The 22,038-nt window shown below is 43.4% G+C and overlaps 2 protein-coding genes across 3 annotated transcripts in view; one reads left to right on the top strand and one right to left on the bottom strand.

Annotated features, from left to right (window-relative positions):
• The window catches only part of RARB (retinoic acid receptor, beta), a 214,142-nt gene extending 194,832 nt beyond the window's left edge, over positions 1–19,310 (top strand). For both annotated transcript variants that reach the window (XM_009324186.1, XM_009324187.1), the window contains 4 exons: positions 5,415–5,591; positions 13,095–13,299; positions 14,594–14,752; positions 18,870–19,310. In XM_009324186.1, coding sequence (XP_009322461.1) covers positions 5,415–5,591; positions 13,095–13,299; positions 14,594–14,752; positions 18,870–19,066 — 738 coding nt within the window. In that variant the 3' untranslated portion in view covers positions 19,067–19,310. The remainder of the gene's footprint in view (positions 1–5,414; positions 5,592–13,094; positions 13,300–14,593; positions 14,753–18,869) is intronic.
• Positions 19,311–20,674: 1,364 nt separating this feature from the next.
• TOP2B (topoisomerase (DNA) II beta 180kDa) overlaps positions 20,675–22,038 on the bottom strand; it is a 66,642-nt gene continuing 65,278 nt past the window's right edge. Inside the window, exons 34-36 of the mRNA XM_009324185.1 lie at positions 22,022–22,038; positions 21,056–21,187; positions 20,675–20,836 (exon numbers count right to left, since the gene is read on the bottom strand). The exon at positions 22,022–22,038 is cut by the window's right edge and continues 90 nt beyond it. Coding sequence (XP_009322460.1) covers positions 20,675–20,836; positions 21,056–21,187; positions 22,022–22,038 — 311 coding nt within the window. The remainder of the gene's footprint in view (positions 20,837–21,055; positions 21,188–22,021) is intronic.

The following is a 22,038-nucleotide window of genomic DNA, read 5'->3' as shown; positions in this document are numbered from 1 at the left end:
CCATGGTGAGTTTGTGTCCCTGTTGGAATTTCAGAGCCCTTACTGAGAGCACCTGGATCTAAGTAATGAACAGATGAATCTGGTCTGTCTATGGGTCCCGAGTAACCATGACCTGACCACACTCTCTCTGAGGCTGGATATTGGTCATTTGTATCTCGGGCCAGATCGGACAGCTTGGGGAAAGAGATTTCTTGTTTTTATTGTTGGTCTGTTGGAACTCCACAGCGGTTAGCTGCACGTGGCTGAAGTCCCTGCCGCTTTGTCATGGTTTGGTACTACACAAGTTGCAATAACAAAATTATACTGAAAGAGTTATTTTTGGCTTACCTTGAATCTTTGAGAGTGATACAGCTTCCTTCAACAGCTGTGTCAATACTAATAGCAGCAGTGCTAAATAGTAACTGTCTTCTTGCTGCATTCCCATAGTCTCTGTGTGAAATGCGGAATATTTAAATCTCTCATCTAGCTAAGGTCTGGTGACCACTCCAGCTTTTTAGGTAGGAATTCAGTATAAGATCTCATTTTTGTGAATGCTGTCTCTGCCCGGCTTTGGAAGGGACAGAGTACGGCCTCCCCCCATTGCTTGCACCTGGTGAAAACCTCGGGGATTAAAATATTCCTCAGTACTGCTGGGGCTGGAGTATGGGTCATCTTCATCTCCAGCTGCCCGTCAGCCCAGGAGCTGGGGAGAAGCCTTTCTGCAGCAGCGGAGAATCCAGAAGAATCCAGGAGGCGGAAGGTGTGTGTGCTGGTTGGAGGAGCACAGCTTCGGTGCTTGGACACTACCACCAGCTGCTGATCAAACGGCAGGGCTCAGGCAGTAATCTTTCCTTTTGAGACACTTGAAATAGAGACCAGAAGTCCAAAAAAAAGGAGCACACAGCCCTTTTTCTAAATGCTGAGTCCAAGGGGAGGTAGAAGCCTACGCCACTCTACTTTTCTTGACAGTAACAAGTTAGTACGGGTAGAAGACTGCCACCAGTTCTGCTTTCATGCCTGGTTCTACAGGCTAGCAGTCATGAAGCATGGCGCGCTCACGCTGCGGAGCATACAGATTGCTTTTGTAACCTTAAAGTTTTTTATTTAATTCTTCAAGCGAGAGGTGAGAAGTGAGTGTATTGAATCGATGTGGATTCACTTGAATTTCATGAGCTTTGCACTTGCGTACTGATAGAAATGGTGGATGGAAGAAACTGTTCTGCAAGCGTGGCCTCTGTGCACCTTTGGTTACGTGATCGTTCAGACTGATTTAAAACATGATTTTGTTTGATGCTAAAAAGAGCAAAGAATTTTAAGTATAAGAGAGCGGGGTAAAAAAGACCTTGCAGAGATACCATCATAAAAAAATCTGTTCAGACATTTGGCTTGCGTATCTGGCTCCTCTTGCTCTTGAGCACTGCAGCCTGCATTTCCCAGAGGGAAAGGTTACATGGTGATTTTTTTCCCCCATTGGGTATTTTTACCTGTTCAAAAACAGTTTTGGAGAAGCATTTTCAATTATGTTTTTTTTATATCCATCTGCTCTTTAAAAAGAAAAAGTGTCCCTATCTGTAATAATTACTGTACTTTGCATAGTTAATAAAAGTCTACTTAAAATAACGGGAGAATAGCACTCATATTAAATTCCCTGGGTCATTTGACTTAACAGTTGCATTTGGTGGGCAGTGGCAAGTATAGTTCTGCCGATGATGAGAATCAGCAAGCTGTTTAAACGTAATGGATTTCAAAAGTCCATCATAAATAGATCTGTTTTATTACTGTCATCCAGGTAAGAGAGAGTGCCTTAGTAATTTCTCTGGAGATGTCATACTTTATAGTATAATTGAGTGTAACTATACTGCTTGTCCCTTGAGACTGGTATTATTTGTAAGTCTACAGCTGTGTTACATCCAGCCTCGTGATAAAGGGAGGATAAAACAGAAAATAATTTTGACTCTGCGGACCCTTGCTGCGCGTTCTTGGCTGGCTGGAAGTGAAGAGGTTTTGCATCTCGGCAGCATTTTGGCCTTTGTAAGTGCTGGGCTTAGAAGTTACACGGCTATTGTTCTGTGCCATTGCAGAGGAATATGTAGAGATAGATAGATATATATCTCTATCTCCTGATGCTGGGACTGAGCAGAGACGTGTGCTCTGGTCCTCGGTGAGCTCACCGGAGCCGGAGTGCATTGCTGCTTTTACTAAAGAGGCATAGCAAGTGTTCCTGATTAGGGCAGAGTGCCCCTGTGAGCCTTGTTTCCTTTGTAAAGTGGATTTTAAAGACGGTAGGGATTCTGCTACTGTGTATGTTTCTGCGAGTACCTCATCCTGTATCGTTAATGTGGAGATAGAGCAGCCTGCAGTGGAAAAACAAAAATGATGGAAAAAATGGGATCAATTTATGTGGCAAAAATGGCTGTTTAATTGGATTTCATAGCAAGGTTGGGCTTTTCCACTGATAAAGATGCCACTAGGGTGTATTACAGTATTGTTCCACCATATGTGCGCTGGTGCAAAGGCCTGAAAAACATGCAAGGCTGCTCCTGGAAAAGACACCCAAAAAACTGCTTCAGTAAAATATTCAGGAAAAGTCATAGCGTCTGCATCTTTTTCACAGCATGGTTAGAGGAGATCCCCAGGCAAATTTAATCAGAGTTTGTTTCTAACGTGCATTTTATTAACCCCGTATTCTACTGTTCGGCCTATACATTGATATTGAGTCAGTTTTGGTTTTCCATATTTAGAAGTGCCGCTAAAAATCTAGCTATTTTCCATGACGCTTGCAACTACATTCATTACCAAATAAAATGTTAAAAGTCTTTCCATTTGTAGCGTCTCAAAGATAATGTGTAAACCACATTAGCTCCAATGCTGAGGAACCTGGCACCCGGCATAATAAAACACCCGGTTATTTTGTATTTTATTGACTGCCCCTTCTCTTCAGTTTGCATAATAGTGAGTTAGATTTACATTTGTTAAGACGGCCATGCATTACTCTTAATAGAAGACATGTCAAACTTCCCGTTGCCGGTACTGCAGCATGATAAAGTAACCTCATATGATACTGATGAAGATTTCGTTCACACTTGCTGGTTTCATGCAACGTCTTTTTTTCCAGATGGATACCCTATTGTAAAATGATTTCCTGCTTTAGGCTCTGCTTTGTGTAGCTCTCCGCTATGCCATCTTTCTATGAACTGGATAAACTGCCTATTAAATTTAATTACAGCCTGAATGACTGCACATCTTGATCTTATTTTTTCTCCAATGTACTGTATTTCACCAAGGTCCTTGAGGATGAAATAAAATAAATCTGAAGGATGCATACTCCAGTAGCCGAAAGAAATGTTTCAAAGGGCATTACAATGACTGTTAACCCATCAGTTTTGGACCATTTTGAAGGCAATTCTCTAGGTTTAGGATTATAAAGACATTTTCTCCTATCTTCTCTTCTGTCATTTAAAAAAACAAAACAAAATAGAAGAAGTTCCCAGAATAAAAATTAAAATAGAAATTATGAAGTTAATTTCTTATCCCTTAAAAAGAGGGGGAGCAGGGAAGAGCACGTATGCACCTTCAAACTGTTCGGCATGGTTAGCATTTACTTTGTGTAATAAGGGCCTAATAGAAATATTACCGGCTCGAGTCTCCACCCTGTTGCAAGTGAGGGTGAATGTTGGGCTGGCGGCACGCTTAGGACCTGTCAGGGCTTTCCCCTTCATGACTGACGGTGGTCGTGGCGTCTGCAAAAGCAGCCCCGGGAGGGAGTGACAGAGCATCACAGCCAAGCTGAGCTCACCCCACGTCCCCTCGTCGGCCTCTTCAGGCCCTGTGTCCTTCCCGTGAACCAAAGAAAGCTGATGGCTTCAAAGGTTTCCAAGGAGGTGGACGTCCTCACCATCAGCAGTGATGGTGGCAGGGTCACTAGAGATGTTTCCTCCAAGAAAGTGTGATCTGCGTAAATTGAATGCTTTTCAATGGCTATTTTTCTGCCATGTCTGTTAGACTTTTAGGTTGAGACTCCTCTCATTTAACTTTAAAATTAAAGTTAATTTAACATTTTAACTTCAACCAGCTAAGACTAAGGCAGTGGGGGAGAAAGCCGCCACCTGAGGGGATTTTCCCTTACCTGCCTTAAGTACCTATCTGGAGTGGGTGGGCCTTTTTTTGGAGATGCCTCTCTCTTTCTTGGTTAGTCAACAAGCTCAGATGAGACGCGGAAGAGAGAAACTCTGCCTTTGGTTTTCCCTGGTTGCAGCTCAGCACCTTTTGCAAATTCAAAACCAGCATATTTTTACAGGTAAAATTCCTCTTGCAATGAAGAGGAGATCGCCAAGACGCTGAAGGCAGCTGCAACACGCACTAAATTTGGTGGCTCATGAAATAGCGGGAGGGACCATTGCGCTGGTCGCTTCCCAAACAGCATTGGATCAAATGCTGGCAAAATGGGAACATGCTGCACGCTGGGGAAGGAGGAGAGGGGCCTCGGGTATCTCAGAGCTCCGTCGTTACCTGTTTCTTGTCACCCCATGGGAATCACGGACGGGTTGGGAATGACTCACCAGGTCACCCCATGCCCCCATCTTTTGTTGGACTAGCGCCAAATAGATCACAGTAACTCTTGAGTCGGCCGGTTCTTGGCTGACATGTTTAACTTTTTCAAGGGTTAAGTGGTTACTCTGAATGTATGGAAACATGAGTTTAATCACAAACTTAACAGATTTGCTACGCATCCTAGCAAATTACGGACTTTTAGATTAAGATACATGAATATATGGAAACAGTCTCTGAAAGATGCAGCTGGAATGTCCTTGTAACGCTTCAAACAGTAGGGTATATGTTGGATGCGCCGTCAAATGAGCATATAGCATTCATCAGCGCACATGACGTTTTTCCTAACATTGTTTAAAGAAATGCTCTTTAATTCATGGGAGACTGTAGCTTGAGAAAGCTGTAAAACTCTTGCAGAGCCACAGAGCAGATAAATTAAGCAGAACGAATTTGCTAAGACCTTAAATATGTGAAACTATGTTCCAAATATTGTGCTGCTTTTTCCAGATGAGGACCTGATATTCTTGTTCCACTGTTCATTTATGTTTTCTGGGGTACAACTGTAAATTGTCTCTCTCAATGCACTTATTATATAATGGCAAGGAAGAATGATGATAGTGGCATTTGGAAATGTTTAAGTTCATTTGTATTCCTTGTACAGATGGCCTCTACAATCGTAAGTAACGGAGAAATATCCAAGGAATTTTCAGGCGATTAATCCAAGTTTAAAACCAGCATCATCCCAACAGCAAGCTGCAGAAAATGCCTGGAATGTTAATAGAAAGTACTTCTGGAAGGAGTACTTTCGGTTGTTGTTTCTTTCCCTTGAAAACCATTTACTGAAAGGGACGTTGTTGATTTATGGTGCCTTCTGTCTGTCTTTCCAGAACTCCAGCGCAGATCATCGGGTTCGACTGGACCTCGGACTTTGGGACAAATTCAGCGAACTTGCAACAAAGTGCATTATTAAAATAGTGGAATTTGCAAAGCGATTGCCAGGCTTTACAAGTTTGACCATTGCAGACCAGATAACTCTACTTAAAGCAGCCTGCCTGGATATACTGGTATGTATTTTTAACATCATTGTTTTACTACTAATGTATTTTCTATTGCTCTTTTTACTGTAATCGACAGGGGGAGGGGGCCAAATACTGCCCCGGCCTTATGGTTGCAAAATTGAACTTACCGGGTAGTCTGGTACAGTCACCAGTGGACTCTAGCACATCTACAGACGTGTTGTATGGGATGAGCATACTTTCCAAAGTATGTAGTAAGTCCTTGTAGTTTGTGGATTTCAGCATAGTTGCAAGAAGGGTGCATTTTGGTGTTGTGGCACTAACTTGAAATACGTGCAACTTCGGAAAAATTTCCTTATTGTTAACACTGAAGAGAGATCTGATTCTCCTTCCTTCCTCCTTCCTCCTCCCTCCAAAACATAATGCTCTGTATAAAGGATACCTAGAAAGACAGTCCGCTGTATACTGTTTTAGGAACGTGCTGTACCTGTGGTCATGTGGTAATTTGAGGAACAAGATACAAATCTTCAGAGTGAGATTTTTGCAGGCTGTAGAGGGGAACCTGGTGCACCTGGAGCCCGGCAGGCGCAAGCCTCCGGCATGCAGAACCCCTGCTTTCACCAGTGCTGCAGGCACCTGTGGAAGAGGAAGCTGTAATGGACTCCGTACAGATTTTAGCTAAATGTCATTTAATTTTAAATAGGCAAGCATACAACCCGCAGCAGGGAACTGTGCAGATGGGCTTGGAGTTTTTCTCCAGACCTTGCCACTATGTCAAGGCAAGCTGTCTTCCCTTCCTTTGTCTCCGGTTGTTTCTGTCACGCTGACCTTCAGAGGAACCCTCTGGGATCTCAGCATTTCTTTATCAAGACCTTAGAGGTCTTCAGGCTTTTGTTGCAGATACGCTTCTTATTCTTGGTCGTAGCAATAACATTCAGTAAAACAGTATTTTCAATGTGTTTTAAACATATTTTAAATGTTTTCTTCTGAGCACAAACCTTCAGGTCTTCACTGAGCCAAGCATGGCCAAGAAGCCCGTTGTAGGATGGCTGGTTTTGGCATGACACAGGAGTTTAAGCTAGGGAATTTGAAGTTGCAGTACTTAATCTTGGAATTTCTAAAAATGCATTGCTTCAAACAGGATCATATTGAGGAGGATGTTAACTACTGTGACCTTTTCCTCTTGTTCTGTCAAAAGCTGTTTTGAAGAATCGCATCTAGAGGACATTGATGAAGGAGGAAGAGGGGTGGGAGAGGGGAAGGGATATCGTTCTCCGGCCTATAAAAAAAGGGAAGGTTGAGTTTGCCCTGTCGTGCTCAAGATTCACCTCTCGTTGTCCCCTTCGTCCGGGCACTCATTCAGACTTGACCATCTCATCGTTACTGTGTGTGGTCCCTCCGCGGGGCAGGACCATTTGTTACCAATTGCACGCCTGTCGTCACCAGCTCTGTCCTGATAAGACACAGTTACGTTCCCCTTACACCAAAAGGCATGCAGTAATCGATAAACTGTGGCGTTGCCTCAAGTGTATTCTGCCAGAGGTGTGGGATGGGAACTGCTTTGTGCTTTGCTATCGTAACCAGTAACAAATGGTTAATACAGAAACTACCCCAAAATGGTGGGGAGGAGCCAGGACATAGCAAGAATCTGCACATCCAAACTCTTTACCCCTAAAACTTCAGCCCTTAAGCTGCCACCCCCTATTTGTTGCTGCCGTGTCCTGGCTCCATAGCTGCTGGAAAAACCATACCCTAATTCTGTAATTGCTCAGGCTCCCGTGAGCTCCGGGCGCTCTTTGTTGGGGTGGGTAGTGGGGGCTTACACCGGGAGCATGCAGAGCCCCTGTGGCACAGGGTCCCCCTGACAGCTCCGCTCGCTGCTTGTGTCGCCAACACTGCCTGGACAATATCAAGTATTTAGGGGTAGCCTCAGGTTTTAGCTGAAGTGCCTCAATAAAGGCACTTCACAGACTTCGACCAAAGTGACTAAAGAAAAGCCTAGTTGCCAGATGAGAAAAAGAATAATGAAGCAGATGGTAAACGGTGACTTTATTTCAACTAATGAATGGATAGAAAGGCTTGATTCTTTAATACAATTCACTACTTCTACTTTGTGGCCATGTGGCAACCTTCAAGCTCTAGTTATAAACTTTATTGAGACCCGTCATTCCCGATGGCCTGCTCATTCTCTTTTTTTATTTTTCACGAAGCCGGAGAAGGTGACACATCCCAGCAAGTGCTATAGCTACCCGTAGCAGGGAGGAGCTGAGGCTTTTCAAAAAACAGGAACAGATAAGACATGGTTCTTGCGAAGAGTCCTAACTTTCCTGCTCGACATTTACACGAACTTTATGTGACTATTTTGTGTGCTGCTTAAAAAGAAAAAGGGATAATTACCACGAGCACGGTAATGCGTAGTGTGCGCGATGTCTGTGAAATGCCCATATCCATTAAACCCACATCACCTGCACATCATCGGAATTGCAATGCAGCTCTCTATTTAAGCTAAATTTCAGTACTTGGAGCAGTGTTTTAATAGCGCACATTTCCCCTCCCAGCAAGCTAGTTCTCCTAATTATGAGGCGTGTTTTGAGCGTTTTATTTTCTGCATTGAGACGCGGAGTGAGCGCCGTTCCCCCTCCTGCTGCGTGAGCACCCGCTGCCGGTGCCTGCCCGTGGTCTGCTGTGCGAGCACTGCTCAGCGTGGGCGTGAGCCTCGCCGGTGTGCACTCACCATCCCGCTGCTGTGAAATTCCCTGGACGTGTCCCCAGAGCCGCGGCACGCAGGAGGAACGGCGTGGGGCTCCCAGCCCAGCCAGGGAGGGTGGCCGGGCTCTGCCCACCAGCAGGACCCTGGTTCGCTACCCACCCAGCAGTGCTGCCTCTGGATTGCCGTCTTAAGCATTTGTAGACCCTGCCAAGGGCTCTGCTCAGTTGGTTTCTGCGGCCCTGGATGCTTAAAGCCCCCGACAGGCTGACGAAGGAAATGATGCCAGGAGCTCAGTAAACTCCACTGGGTATGGGCCAGAGTATTGTTTTATATACAAACAAACAAAATCTTTGGAAGGGAAATAACATCAGGCCTCGCAAGGCAGCTGAAAGTGCCGATAGAGGATGGTGGAATTTATATCTGCTCTGGTGCCAAAAGTTTCAGGGATAAATACTACTAAATTTCAGTCAGTAACCCTTGTAAAAGCGAGTGCTTCTGTCTGCTGGTACACTGGCCCGGCAGCGTTTGAGCACCGCCAGCCTCGCCAAGCTCTGGCAAAATGAATGTGGAAAGAGCCCGGAGTCCAGCCTGTCTTAAATCTGATGGAGAAAAACCTGAGAAGTCCTTGAATGCTAATCCTTAATAATATCATTTTTGCTCTCTGTTGTAAAACCCTGCGTGTTAGTGCTGGGAAGGCTTTGGTGTGTGTGGAATAACCCGTGCTGATGGGGTGTGGTAGCACCGTGGAGGCTTGTTCATCGTTTCAGAGTCACCTCCTTGGGTTGCTCTTCTCAGGAAACCGTCCCAGCCGGCTAAGGCAGCTAGCATGTAACAACAGCATTTGTTAAAAAAAGCCCAGCTTGCCTTAACAAATCTGTTTAAAATGAGTAGCAATTCTATGGTAGCAAAAATGTTGTAAATGCGACTTTCTGGATGGTTTGGGTTTTGTGCAACCCGTAGGGTTTTTGCTTTGCGATTTGTAACTGGCTCATAGGAACCCCAGACACTTTAAGATATAAATATTCCTTAAAACATAGGGCCCTTTAGTCATGGGCAAGAACCTTACTTGTGGCTGCAAGTGGCATTTAAGAGCAGAGTGACAGCTAAAATACTTGGCTTGGTTACAAAATCTAAACAACACTGAGGACATTAGGAGGATGTCTTCTAGACAGTGGTTCAGTTTAAAACAGAGAAGGATACCGTCGTTTCTTATTTTGAAGCGCTGACATTTCCCATATGTTCTTCAGTGAATATGAGCTTGAAATCAGCTTCACTTTGACACTGGAAGTTTGCCCAAGAAAGGTTTAGCAATATCCATGGTGTTTCGCAGATCTTGATGAAGGACACAAATTTAAAAAAAAAATAATAAAAAAAAAATTCAAATGATCTGTCTCGGCGTTTAATAACAGCGTGTTGTGGGATAATGTCGAAGGAATGCAGGAGAAACCTGAGACCCGATTGCTGCAGTCAAGCTAAGTGCATTGCAGAAAACACATAGTTGAGCTTCAGCTGTGCCAGTGCGCCAGCAGAGCCACTGCAGCCTCCTCCAGTTAACAGCTGGCGCAGCACTTAGGTATGAAAGCCTGAAGGCTGCCTTTTGCAAAAAGCTGTCCTACTTGCTGCCTAAGCCTGGAAGTAGCTAAATTCCACGGGACCTTTATGTTTTAATTATAAATTTTCCAAGGCCCCTGGAGATCTCTTTCTGTGTACGCCCACGGGGGCTCTAGGCTGAGTAACCTAAGCCCAAATTCATTCCCGATGAGGATTCAGCCTGGAAGTCTTCCTCTGCGTTAGCCCTGGGGGGCGGTGGTCTGGTAGGTCTTTGCTGAGCACCCCCAGCATGCACCCCCAAACAGGGTCGGGCTTACAGCACTATGGGGTGAGCACGGAGAGCTTGGCAGGGAGGGAGCCAGCAGCCTGTTGTATGGCAGGAGGCACGCGTTCAGCCTCCGGGTTTGGGATAACCATTCCGGGGCACCCCAGTCCCTCTGGGCCAGGAGTCCCTGGGCGGTTGCGGCGCTGGCAGCCGGTATCCAGACTTGCCCTCGGAGGGAGGATACGGAGGAACTGTATCTGCCGCCCCTGGTTGGGCAGCTGCTGGGGAGGCTGCAGGTAGCATTGCCCAATTTAGCTTCAAGTCCTGCTCCGCCAGTTTGTTGGGCTGGGAGTCCTGAGCGTGTGGAGGGAGGAACTCTTCATTGCTAAGGCTTAGCAATTAAAATAGCACTGGAATAAAAAGGGCTGCCTTTCTCCCCAGTTGAGCTAAGGGAAAATCAGTACCACTTAAGAAGTACAGAGCCTTGTTCCTCCAAAAGTTGGATACCTGATCATCGCGGGCCACGCGCCCTTACTGGAAGGCAGCTACTGTATGTGCAGGCTTCAGATGGGAAGAGCTGCACTCCAGTTTCTCTTGCATGCCATTAGAGAAGTAAACCAAGTAGCTCTTGGGTTTCTCAATAAATATTCAAAGTTTTCAAACCTTGCTGTTCTTGAAAACAAGAAATTCTGCATGTTTCTTCTCCTTTCTATACAATCCTTTTAATGATTTAAAAGGATAACCAACGGTGAACTTCAGGAGAGAGAACTGCCTGTGGTTACTGGCAGCGTAGAATATGGTAAACATGCTGTCTCTTACTGACAGGGTGCCATGCTTTATAATGTTAATTTCTGCTAATAATCCTGAAATACACTTTGGCTATTACAAAACCTTTGGCGTTACCAGCAGCCTTTTAAGATCACTTATATTAGTGGGGAATTTGTGGTCAGTGAAGAATTTGAGTGGTATGCATTTGTGTTTGTGCCTCTCTTCGTCATTGAGTCAAGTAATTTCAAGAGCTTATTCTAATTCAGGGGTAGGGGAACAATGTGAAACATGCCTGTCCAACCACATAGAGTCTTGGTGCTTCAGTGTATACCACAATGTGAGATAAGGTTATTGCTGAGATAGAAAATAGTTGAAGAGCCTTCTGCAGAAATACACCCTATTAAGTCTCTTACCAAGGGATTTAAGACGAGAAATAAAAGCTTCCCTGTAGGTCTCTTACATGCCATGTCCTCCTCATTCTCCTCCCTGCTTATTTGGAGCAGTGTTGCCAGGGAAAGATGAAAGTGGGAGAACCAAGCCCAGACTGGTCAGCTGCCAAGTGCTGGGGCCTCTGACTCAGAGCTTCGGCAGCTATAGGAATAATTAAAATTCACCCTGTGCTCACTTATGTTCGTGTAAATCTTTTTTGTTGAATCTTTAAAACAAAGTAGGATGGCTGTATGGGAAATAAATACAGTCAAACCCTGAAAAAATACGGCTGTAGTTTTAGCTCAGCTGATCAGCTAGACTTCTGCAAGCTTTTATTTTATTTTAGTTTAGTTTAGGAATAAGCCTTCTCCCATCCCTGATTATTTTCAACTTTACGCATTGATATATATAACAGAAATATGTCAACATGATGGACATCTCTTTTATTTGCTCCTTACGGCAGTGTTCATTAATAGCAGCTGTACAAATGAGCCCGTGCCGTACGGAGTCTATCAAGGGACGCGTCCTGGGTTTGCTCTGAGAGGCGAAAGCGTTCACGCACTCGCTCTCTCCGGCCGTGCTGCCACTGCACCTCCACTGCGACAGCGCTCTTGACGCTGCGGTTACCCCAGAGGCATTTACTAACAAAATGCAGAGCATCCTCAGTGTTTTATTCATGCGTTTTGCGTTCCTCCGTGTCCAGTTAGAGCTGTGAATCCCCATCCTCCCCTTGAATGCTCTTTCCTCTGGGGTCAGTGCGGGGTGGCTGTCGTCACACAAGCTAACTTGCCAAAACCAACACTGCCTGGGCTTGCGCAGGAGTGCGTGACGCCGTCAGCAGTGGGAAGATAACGCTTTGCACCAGGCAGGCGGGGTACGCGCCCCTTACCAGCACTAACCAGGGCTCGGGATGGGGGAAGCGCCAGAGCCTCAGGGAAGTCTAGAGGCCAACCGGCTGGCAAGGAGGTTCGGTGTTACGGCACACGGACGTAACAACAACCGTAAAAGAAGAAAAGCTGGGCCAACTCCTCAGGCTGCTGGCCTGGCTGCCAGCAGCCCCGCGCGCTGCTGTGTGGAGGTTCCAAGTTTGATCATCCGCTCAGGTGCGAGCTCCCAGGCTGGCAAGACAAGCAGCGCTCCGTGGAGACTGTAACTGCAGCTGCTCGGGAGATGGAGGGCTTTGCACTGCTCTCTAGGGATCACTCACGCAGGGGTTGTGTTCACATCGGGGTGTTTTCCTATCTGCTATCACAGAAGAAGGGAAGTTACGTTCTGCCTCTTTCACCAACTCACAGCTGTCCACGCTCACATAAGATACCGCAGAGACACTTGTCCTTACCAAAGACACAACCCAGAGAAGCAGTGTCATGCAAAATCGATCCCCAAAATCAATGAAATGTGTGTATATTCGAAGAGGTGAGATATTTTCATGATCTTGCTGGATCAGATCAGCAGTGCAATAGCGTTTTATAGTTAGGTGCGTATAGCATACTAATTAAAGAGCGGCTTACATGGATATTATGGTAATGTTGGTGACCTAAGTGGTGAGAATTGCATAGAAGTTTTGATTATTTCATAACTAGGGGGGAAATTTCTGTTCTTAAATTTCTGTTATTAAAATACCCATAGTCAACCACGTATATTTATGTTGTACCAGAGAATTTTTGTGCTACTAGAACTGAACAAACTGGACTTCGATTTTGGATTGTTCTGACGTGACCGTGTACTGCGGTTCTGTGGGTCGTTTGCCGCATCGAGAAAACGCAACAAACCTGCCATGGATTGAATTCTAAAAATTTCAAATTTTTTTTTTTTGGTCCTTCCACAGATCCTTAGAATTTGCACAAGATACACACCAGAACAAGACACCATGACCTTTTCAGATGGCCTTACCCTAAACCGAACTCAGATGCACAACGCCGGATTTGGCCCATTGACTGATCTCGTGTTCACGTTTGCCAACCAGCTCCTGCCTTTGGAAATGGATGATACAGAAACAGGTCTCCTTAGTGCCATCTGCTTAATCTGTGGAGGTATCGTACAGCATGAACTCGGATGCGTTTGAAAAGGACAGACACGATAAGATAGTCATTTATGTTTTACTTGTTTTGCTTTCCTGTACTAAAACATATATATAAAATGTATATATGTGTTATAAACCGCTCAACACTGAAGGTTTGTTTTCCACTGGTGATAGTTATTGGTTTTATTATTGATACGTTTTTAAATGAATTGAATCATTCTGCCAAGCAACCGATCCTATTATTTGCCTGATAAAGGACTACAGCATATATCCTGCTGCATTTTTTTATAAGCGGTACATGGGTACCTGTATGAGTGACCTTTGCTACGGCAAGATGCCCGTTACGCAGCTTTTGCTCATAAATATAACTGCGTGCATGTGCATATAGTTACATTCACACGGAAGTCATTGGTGATAACTTTCTTTAGGAAAAAAAATAGATTGTACTTTGAAATCGGCATAGTGGCACTGATGACATAAGGGGGGGGCTGGTTACAACTTGAAAGGGACATTGTCAGGCAAAATCAGGTAAAATCATGGTTTTAAAATACAAAAAGCCAAGTCTCAGATCATTTCCAAAATCCTCTGTAAATGTCTGTTATTTTAATCACCTAGTCTCTCTCCTCCTTTGCAAAATCTGGACTAGCAATAGAAACACACGTTGTTTAGTTGGGCCATTTTGTTGAAATACAAACTGGGTGCTACCAGAGCATGTTTAAAAAACAAGAGTCGGTCTTTGTCGGCAGCGGCCCTTTAGTACAAAATCATTCCGATTTCATGTGTGTCTAACTGTAACCCATCAAAAGCATTGACGGGTTCCGAGATGTCGTTAACATGTGATGGTGCATCCTGGTTTATGGGTGACGTTTGTTGTCACTCAAGCTAGCACTGCCATCTGCTGATACCTGATGGTAACTCACTTATTTTAGTATTGATACAAAAACGAGTTTAGCTGTAATCTCTTTGTATACCTAGGTAGTTTATCAGTGACGCATACAAAATTAATTCTGAAATATTCTTTGCAGCGAGGTGTTTTCCCCTTGGAGAGGGAGGTAATTCTGGACCACTCAAATGACAAACCTTTCCAGTCACCAAGGAAAAATGAATCTAAGTTTCAGAAAGCCATGGTTTATCCTCTTCCTATGGAATACTCACCACAGAGTGTGGGTCATAAGTGGAGAGAAAGATGAAATTCATGGAGTTCTAATCAAGAACATGGAGGAGTTTCTGTGATTTGGAGTTTGTAAAAAAAAAAATTATATATATATTTAAAATCATACAAGTGATATGATACTTTTCTACAGATCGCCAGGACCTTGAAGAACCAATGAAAGTGGATAAGCTTCAGGAACCATTGCTTGAAGCACTGAAAATTTATATCCGAAAGAGACGACCCAACAAGCCTCATATGTTCCCAAAGATCTTAATGAAAATCACAGATCTTCGTAGCATCAGTGCAAAAGGTACCGTGTCTCCCGATAATTCAGCAATAGTGTCAGTGTTACGTTTCAGAGGAAATTGGCCTAGAGACCTGGGTTGTTATTTTTTTAATATATCTAAGAAAGGTCCTTGTGACCTTTCTCTTCCCTTCCCCTTCCTGTAACTCCCGTGTTTAAATTGATTCTGCTTTAAACATACATGGTGCTACAGTCTTCATGCGACTTACAGTGAAAATGTCATCTTAGGTATAACTAGGTTGGCAAATCATTAGCGTGAACTCTTTGTCAGTCATTTTAAGAGAAGATAAAACCCTGAATTAAACCTGTGTGAATGTTTACAAGGGGGTGCAGGTCAGCGAGTACTTGGTATCACTAATGGCGTTCAAAAAACCAAAGTCCGTTTACAGACAGCAGAAAACACTTGTGCATCCAAAATTCCCCTAATCTGTGGTCTGACGTACTGAAGGTTTAGAACTGGTTCGATCCAGGATTTTGGAGATTCAGCACCTCTAATCCACTACACGTGGATCAATTTTGGTTTAACATTTTGTGTAGCCTTGTATGGGGTTGACTGATGAATGTGAAACACACACAGCCTAAGCGCTATCACATAAATTCTCTAAAGCACGGGTATAGTTGAACGCTTCCATTTCGTCAGAGAGGTTCCCCGCTTAGTGCTTTGTCCCTTGATGTGTACAGCCTGAGAGGGGAGGCCGGGCAGCGGTTCTGAAAGAAGCAGTGGACCGTCAGCCGAGTGCCAGCTCGTTAGCGGCCTCTGTGCACGCCTGTTCTGCCCCGTGCTGTGGCTTCGCAGGTGACTCCGTTCCTCTCGTTTGTGTACCCCCGTATCTCCCCAAGACGCAATTTCAGACGTGTCCAGCTGTTTCACATACGTTCACCTCCAGGCTTCTGACGAGCTGTATCGGAGATGTACCAGCCTGAATACAAAGTGCCACAATTCTTATTTTTTACAGTGGTTGGTGCAGTTCCTCTTTCTTACTATGCTTATTCAACTACAGATTTGCTACCCCGATAGATAAGCAAGCACGTGAGCTTGTACGTACAGGTACCTATGTAGCTATAGATTGGGTTTGTGCTTTTGAGAAAATTACTGATTTCATTTGACATGGTTTTTGAGAAGACTTCGGGGAAAAAAAACAGCAGTTAAATCACTCAAATAAATACACTTGTTTTACATTAAAACCCGAACTGTTAGACTTTAAACAATACGTAAGTTAAAAGATTAAGCTATAGCTATGTTTATAAAAAGAAGGGAGCGATTTAATTGGATTGATTAGCACCAAAAGAATAACCTAGAAGGGAAACACCGGAGCTGGAAGCAAAAGCGTCCTAAAAAGGAACCACTCACCAGGTTATCGAAAGCTTGCAGTTTACCCTCAAGTAAAGCAGGCTCCATCCAACTGAATCTACAACATAAACTTACAGCAGTACTGAGCTATAAAAAATATTTAGGGGAGCCCTTTCGTTCTACTGTTCTTGCTTGTGGGAAATCTATTTCCGCTTTCCTGCTTCTTTGCCGGAGCCCTCCAGCTCCTCAAGAACACGGCTCTGTCCCTTTACGTTCAACGCACAAGACAGGATTCTCCTTTCCATTCTGACATAAGTATTTAACTTCAATTATATCATTAATGTTTTATAGTAAAACTAAATCGTACCAAAGGACTGGCGATGTCCTGGCAGGGTGGGTGTGTCGTGAGTTTCATTTGAAAAGGTGTACATTAGAAGATAACGGCTCTTGATGGTACACGGTCCCTGAAAGCAGTTACCAAAGTAAGCATGAACTGAAACGACTGAGAGTGTCTCCTTACGCTCGAGTTCCTTATGCGGCTGCGTTCTTCTGTGGCATCAGAAGCAGTGTAACAAAAGCAGTAAGCGTTCGCGGGACTGCAGCAAGAGACCGTCCTCTGAGTTCTCTTACCCCAGTATTAAATTGGAAGTTTGCAAGACCTGAAAAAGTACCGTGGCTCTGGAATGGAATAACCACACAAATACTTGGTACGGCAACTGACCTACTCCGTAACAGCAGAAAGCAGGTATTTAAGGTGGCCAAATTCAGTTCACCAACACTGCTCTGACTACAGGTGGTTTGTAGAGAAGCTCTCAGCATAATTCTGCATTAATTTCTTTCCAATTATAGTGCTTGCCCCTTTGTTCCTAACATTTAAGAGACTTTTTAATCAGCATTCACTTGGAAAGTTGGTCATTTGCCTTTTGTAGATGATTTTTGAAGCTCCTCAGCTAAGGCATGAACTTAAGCGCTCCCTTCCGCTCTGGAGTTACTGCTGTGACGGACAGCGTGCTCTCTCCAGCACGGACATTGCAGCAGCACGGATAAGCAGAAGATAGCCAAAGGTTCTCTCCTCTGGAATGTTTCTTCAAGAACCAGACTTTCTCTTTAATAATTTTGCTGGCTCTCCTTGCCTTCCTTCACTTTTAAAAAGCACAGATTCCTATTCCGTTAGACTCAAATTTTAAGATGATCAGGAATCCTATGCAACATGTTAGACCAGATACTTGAACTCGGAGGCTTATGGCTATAAATAATTGTCTGACGTTGTCCTGATAAGAAAAAATCTTTTGCCCATCAGCAGCAAAATATGTAAAGCACATTCACGCCTCAGCGTGGAACAGAATCTCTACTATATAGCCTCACTTTATTTGAGGTGTAATTCCAAAATATTCCTGTCTCTTTATGGTCCTCACCACTCAGTAGCTGAATGTTTATTCACTACCTTGCTTTCAGTCCTTCCGCTGTATCACCCGTTTACAAGAGAACCTTGTACTTTGCTTAAGCTGTTTTAGTGTTACTGCTGCCTGGTTTAGGGCTTTCTGAACACTGCTTGCCTATCGCTGTGAACAGCAGCAGCTGAACTGTCCAGCTTTACAGATCAGGCTCTTCCCGGTAAGAGCCTGTCTTTTCACGGAGAAGTTTTGTCCGTCCAGCATCTAAGGATTCCTGCGGTTGTAGTAACTAACTTACTAATCCCTAAGCAGTTCCCTCGGAGCTATCTGCCCAGTGGCAGGCAGGGGCTTGGCCATTTTCTAGACGGGGGCTTCCACTTGTGCTGTACCGCTGCGTGCTAAGCGCGGTGCTTCCTGGGCGCGCCGAGCTGATGTCGTGTGCAAGTTACGAGTGAGCCGTGAGGTGTCCGCCTGTTCATACCGTCTTCCCCGTACGCCTGCCCTGGGGTACGCCTGCCCTGGGGTACGCCTGCCACGTTCCAGCAGCCTTAACACAGCTTAGGAGCATCAGGCACGATTGTGTGGCTTTGTGGGTTGGGGTTTTTTTTTTCCCCCTAAACTAAACTAGTATTAGTTGTTGGCTCACAGTCTGAGTCATCAGGAGTTACGCGGTAATTTTGTTTAATCCTACAGGCGCTAGCCTGCAAAGCCATCTCTGTATAAAAATAGCCAGTTACGCTTGACGAGGCAAAGCACAGTTAGCTTATTTAAGTCAGATGTAAACAGTATTAGTGTTTCTGTGTACTTGTGTGGTTAATTAGCACTAGAGAAAATGCCTGAAAACTACAGAAGGCAGCTTCACCAAAAAAGTATCCATTTGCCTGAATTTGTTCTTTTATAAAACAACAGTTTGTTAAATTGCGATTCTCATTTCAGTTTTCCATATGGGAAAGAAATGTTCTGACTTGCATCGCTGCAGTTCTCGTACAGGATTTGCCTCACCCGTTTAACACAAATCAGCCAGAATTTTTTGTCATTCTATAGCCTTTGCAGATCCAGTACAGATTAAAAACCGTATATTCCAATTTATAACGGCAGACATCTGTGTGATCACAGTTGCATTTATTTTTTCAGTATCATTTAATGCCATTTTGGTTCCTTCTGTGAAATGCAGCAGTTCGTCCAATTTACCTGTAGTGTAATATCAGTTGCTGCGTCATAATTTTAAATCGATTTGCTAAGGAGTGCTCATCTAATGCCTTTTCTTGTAATGACTGAAGTGGCTCACTTACTTACGTAATTCTGTGTGCAAGAAGTATAGAAGGAGACACCAAATCCATTAAAATAACGTGCCCTGAAATTACTACTGATGATGCTAACAAAAAGGAAATTGTACGGATCACGCTAACGGAGAGGACTTTTTGCTTTCTTTTTAAAGGTGCAGAACGTGTCATTACATTGAAAATGGAAATTCCTGGATCCATGCCACCTCTTATTCAGGAAATGTTGGAGAACTCTGAAGGACACGAACCACTGACCCCAACCTCAAATGGAAATACTGCAGAACACAGTCCTAGTATCTCACCCAGTTCAGTGGATAACAGCAGTGTCAGTCAATCCCCTATGGTGCAATAAGACACTTTCCAGCTACTTCAGACATTCCTAATACCTTACGTACAGGGATGAAAAGCAAGAAAAACATTTTTACTGCTGCTTAGTTTCTGGACTTAATATATATCTATATATGTGTATATATATATAGATAAAAACTCAACAAGGACCAAGAAATTTTCATATGTATCGATATATACTCCTTGCTGTTTAAACTCTTAAAACTAGAAAAATGCAAACTTTCGAAACTCTGAATCAGCCATTTCATGCAAAAAAATAGTTAAGCTTCTGTTTTCTCCTCTGAACATTCAAGATCGCGTGGTGACAAGACAGATCTCAAACTTTACATTCTGGTTGCATTTCTGATGACTTTGTACATACAAATGTATGGCTGTACTTTCTATACTGGATGTTTGGTGCTTTCCTTTTGTCTCTCATACCTAAACCGATCAAGACACCAACCGTATGAAATGGACTACTGTACACATCCAGAGAAGGAAGTTTAAAGGACCATCTGATTTAGTTTGATATGAAAACTTGTCTTTGATGCCCTCAGTTTGCATCTCCTTCCTTGTAAAAAGTATACAAAAATTCACTGCACTAGCAGAAAGGACATCGGTGTCAGCATTAACTGCCAGATCAGTTATTCAGATGTCATTTGTTCCACTGTTAATGTCACTTTAAAATTTAAAGAAGTGGTTTCTTACCTGGCTGGTGACCTAGCTCCACAATTAACTACTACGTGTCTACAGTAATGATTGATAGCCTCCAAGGCAGAAACACTCTTCAGTGTTACCGTGGTTTTGTTTACTTGTTCACAAGCCATTAGGGAAGCTGCATGGGACGATAACCAGCAGACTCATCTACAGCTTTTGAATCGGTGAGTCTGGGGTATTTCCTTAAGAATCGACTGCCAGAAATTAGCTGGGTTATCCGGCCTTCCAGGTGCTAGGGAAGTACAGCTAGGACTTCCAGAAACATGAGGAGAGAATCTGCCTTCTTGGCCTTGTTAAATCACCATGAAGCAGAATGAAAACTGTGGTAGAATGGTTAACAGATTTAAAGTGTCAGTTTCTTAGGTTTCATTTAAAGCACTAGTGGATTTTTTTTTTATATATTCTAGTAAGTCTGTGATGTACTTTCACTGGCTCTGTTTGTACATTGAGATTGTTTAACAATGCTTTCTATGTTCATATACTGTTTACCTTTTTCCATGGAGTCTCCTGGCAAAGAATAAAATATATTTATTTTAAAAAAACCCAACTGCGTAGAAGTAGTCCCTCTAGTCCAAATTTTACACACACACGGTAGTTTTCCATTTTTTAATGTTTAAACTTCATTTCAAAAAGCAGGTTTGCTGTTTGCAACCATGACAATTAAAATGTGCTTTAGCACAGCTGTCTAGAACATCTCTACAAGCCAGTCAGACAAATACATGACATTTCAATGAGTAAAAAAGAGCATAAAACTGTAGGTGTAAGAACAAAATGTTAAAATGCCTACACACAATAATAAAAACCATCAATTACATTATCACATAAAAGAAGTCAAATGTACAAAAGTTTGCGACAGAAGGGACAAAAGGACAACACAAGATATTTGTTGGAAAACATTTGTGTGCTCTTTGGGCACTTAATTAAACATATCAAAATCATCATCTTCATCAGACTCTGCAAAATATTTAACTTCTTTTCTAGCCCGGCCTGTCCGTGGCTTTGGGGCAGTTTCGGAGGCAAAGCCCGACTGAAAGATTTCCACATCAGAATCCTGGTCAAAAGCGGCCTTCTTGGATTTCTTTAGGAAAGAAAAGACAAAGCAGTTGTTGCGATGCTGTGTACGTTTTCCCTTTTCACATTCAGAATTGAAGGAAACCTTCTCTAACATCTACACGCACCTTTATCATAACCCCCATTATCAGATTAGCAACCTATAGTAAGAACATGCACCTTTTATGTAAAGTCATCCGTTGTTAGGCTCTTTTTACAAGGAGAAAAGAGCATAGCTGGAACTGACCTTGCTTGGTGTGGATTTAGGCGTTTTCTTCCCAGGGTTGTATTCACCTTCATTTTCTGAACTGGATGCTTTCCTTTTCTTTGCCCCTCTACCTTTTCCTAGAGGTGAGAGAATATGAATTAACTTTGTTTTCTCTTTCTTTTTTTAATAGAACTCCAGAGTTCCGCAAACTGAGAAAGACCTAGTGCAATTACTTTAGTATGTCTACACGTTAAAGTTCAAATTTAGTTTACAACTCGTCCTTCTTCACAACAGCAGGAAAATATATTGTATTTTCTTCTCTCAGTTTTAAATCTTTTATACTTCTTCCAGAGTTACCATTCACCCTAGCAATTCAAGCTGTCAGTTCAAGACGGGGACAAACTGCGTTAGATCGATGACTTCTAGACTTCTGAAGTACTACAAGTCCTCAGTCACCTTCTGTACTGATTACACAGCATTAATTCACCTTTACTGTTTAGTAAATTTACTGTTAACCTCAACTATCAACACTGGCACATCCTGTACAGACTCCTCTGATTATACCGCTTGGGGTGCTGTGTTGTGAGGACTCTTGAGAACTGGGATACCAAAGAATTGGTTTAAAAAAACCCCAGAAAACACTACTTAACTAGAATTACTACCAGAATTTTACTGTCTTGTAAAAAGCTGAGATCAAACAAAATAAGCAGTATCCAGTAGAACTGATGAACAAAAAAAGGGGGGGTGAGGGGGTGGAGCTATTAAATACATTCCCAACAGAGAAGGTCAGATAGAAAGCTCACGCATTGTTTGTCAAGAAAAGTCAGTACACTGTATTTGTCACAGAAAAGGCTCGTGGCCGAGTAATCTACTAGTGATTAATTTACTAATAAATCATTCTAATTTTAGAGACACTAGTTCTGCTTCCTCATAAAAATGATGATTGTGAACCTGTGTTACAGACAGCACAGACCGTGTTGAGCAGCACAGCACCAAAACTCCTACCTTTGGGTGCTGCGGTC

This window comes from Pygoscelis adeliae, unplaced genomic scaffold, assembly GCF_000699105.1.
Source record: "Pygoscelis adeliae isolate BGI_AS28 unplaced genomic scaffold, ASM69910v1 Scaffold25, whole genome shotgun sequence".
NCBI lineage: Eukaryota > Metazoa > Chordata > Aves > Sphenisciformes > Spheniscidae > Pygoscelis > Pygoscelis adeliae.
The sequence above is the reverse complement of the archived record's forward strand: the minus strand, read 5'-3'. Positions and strand labels throughout refer to the sequence as shown.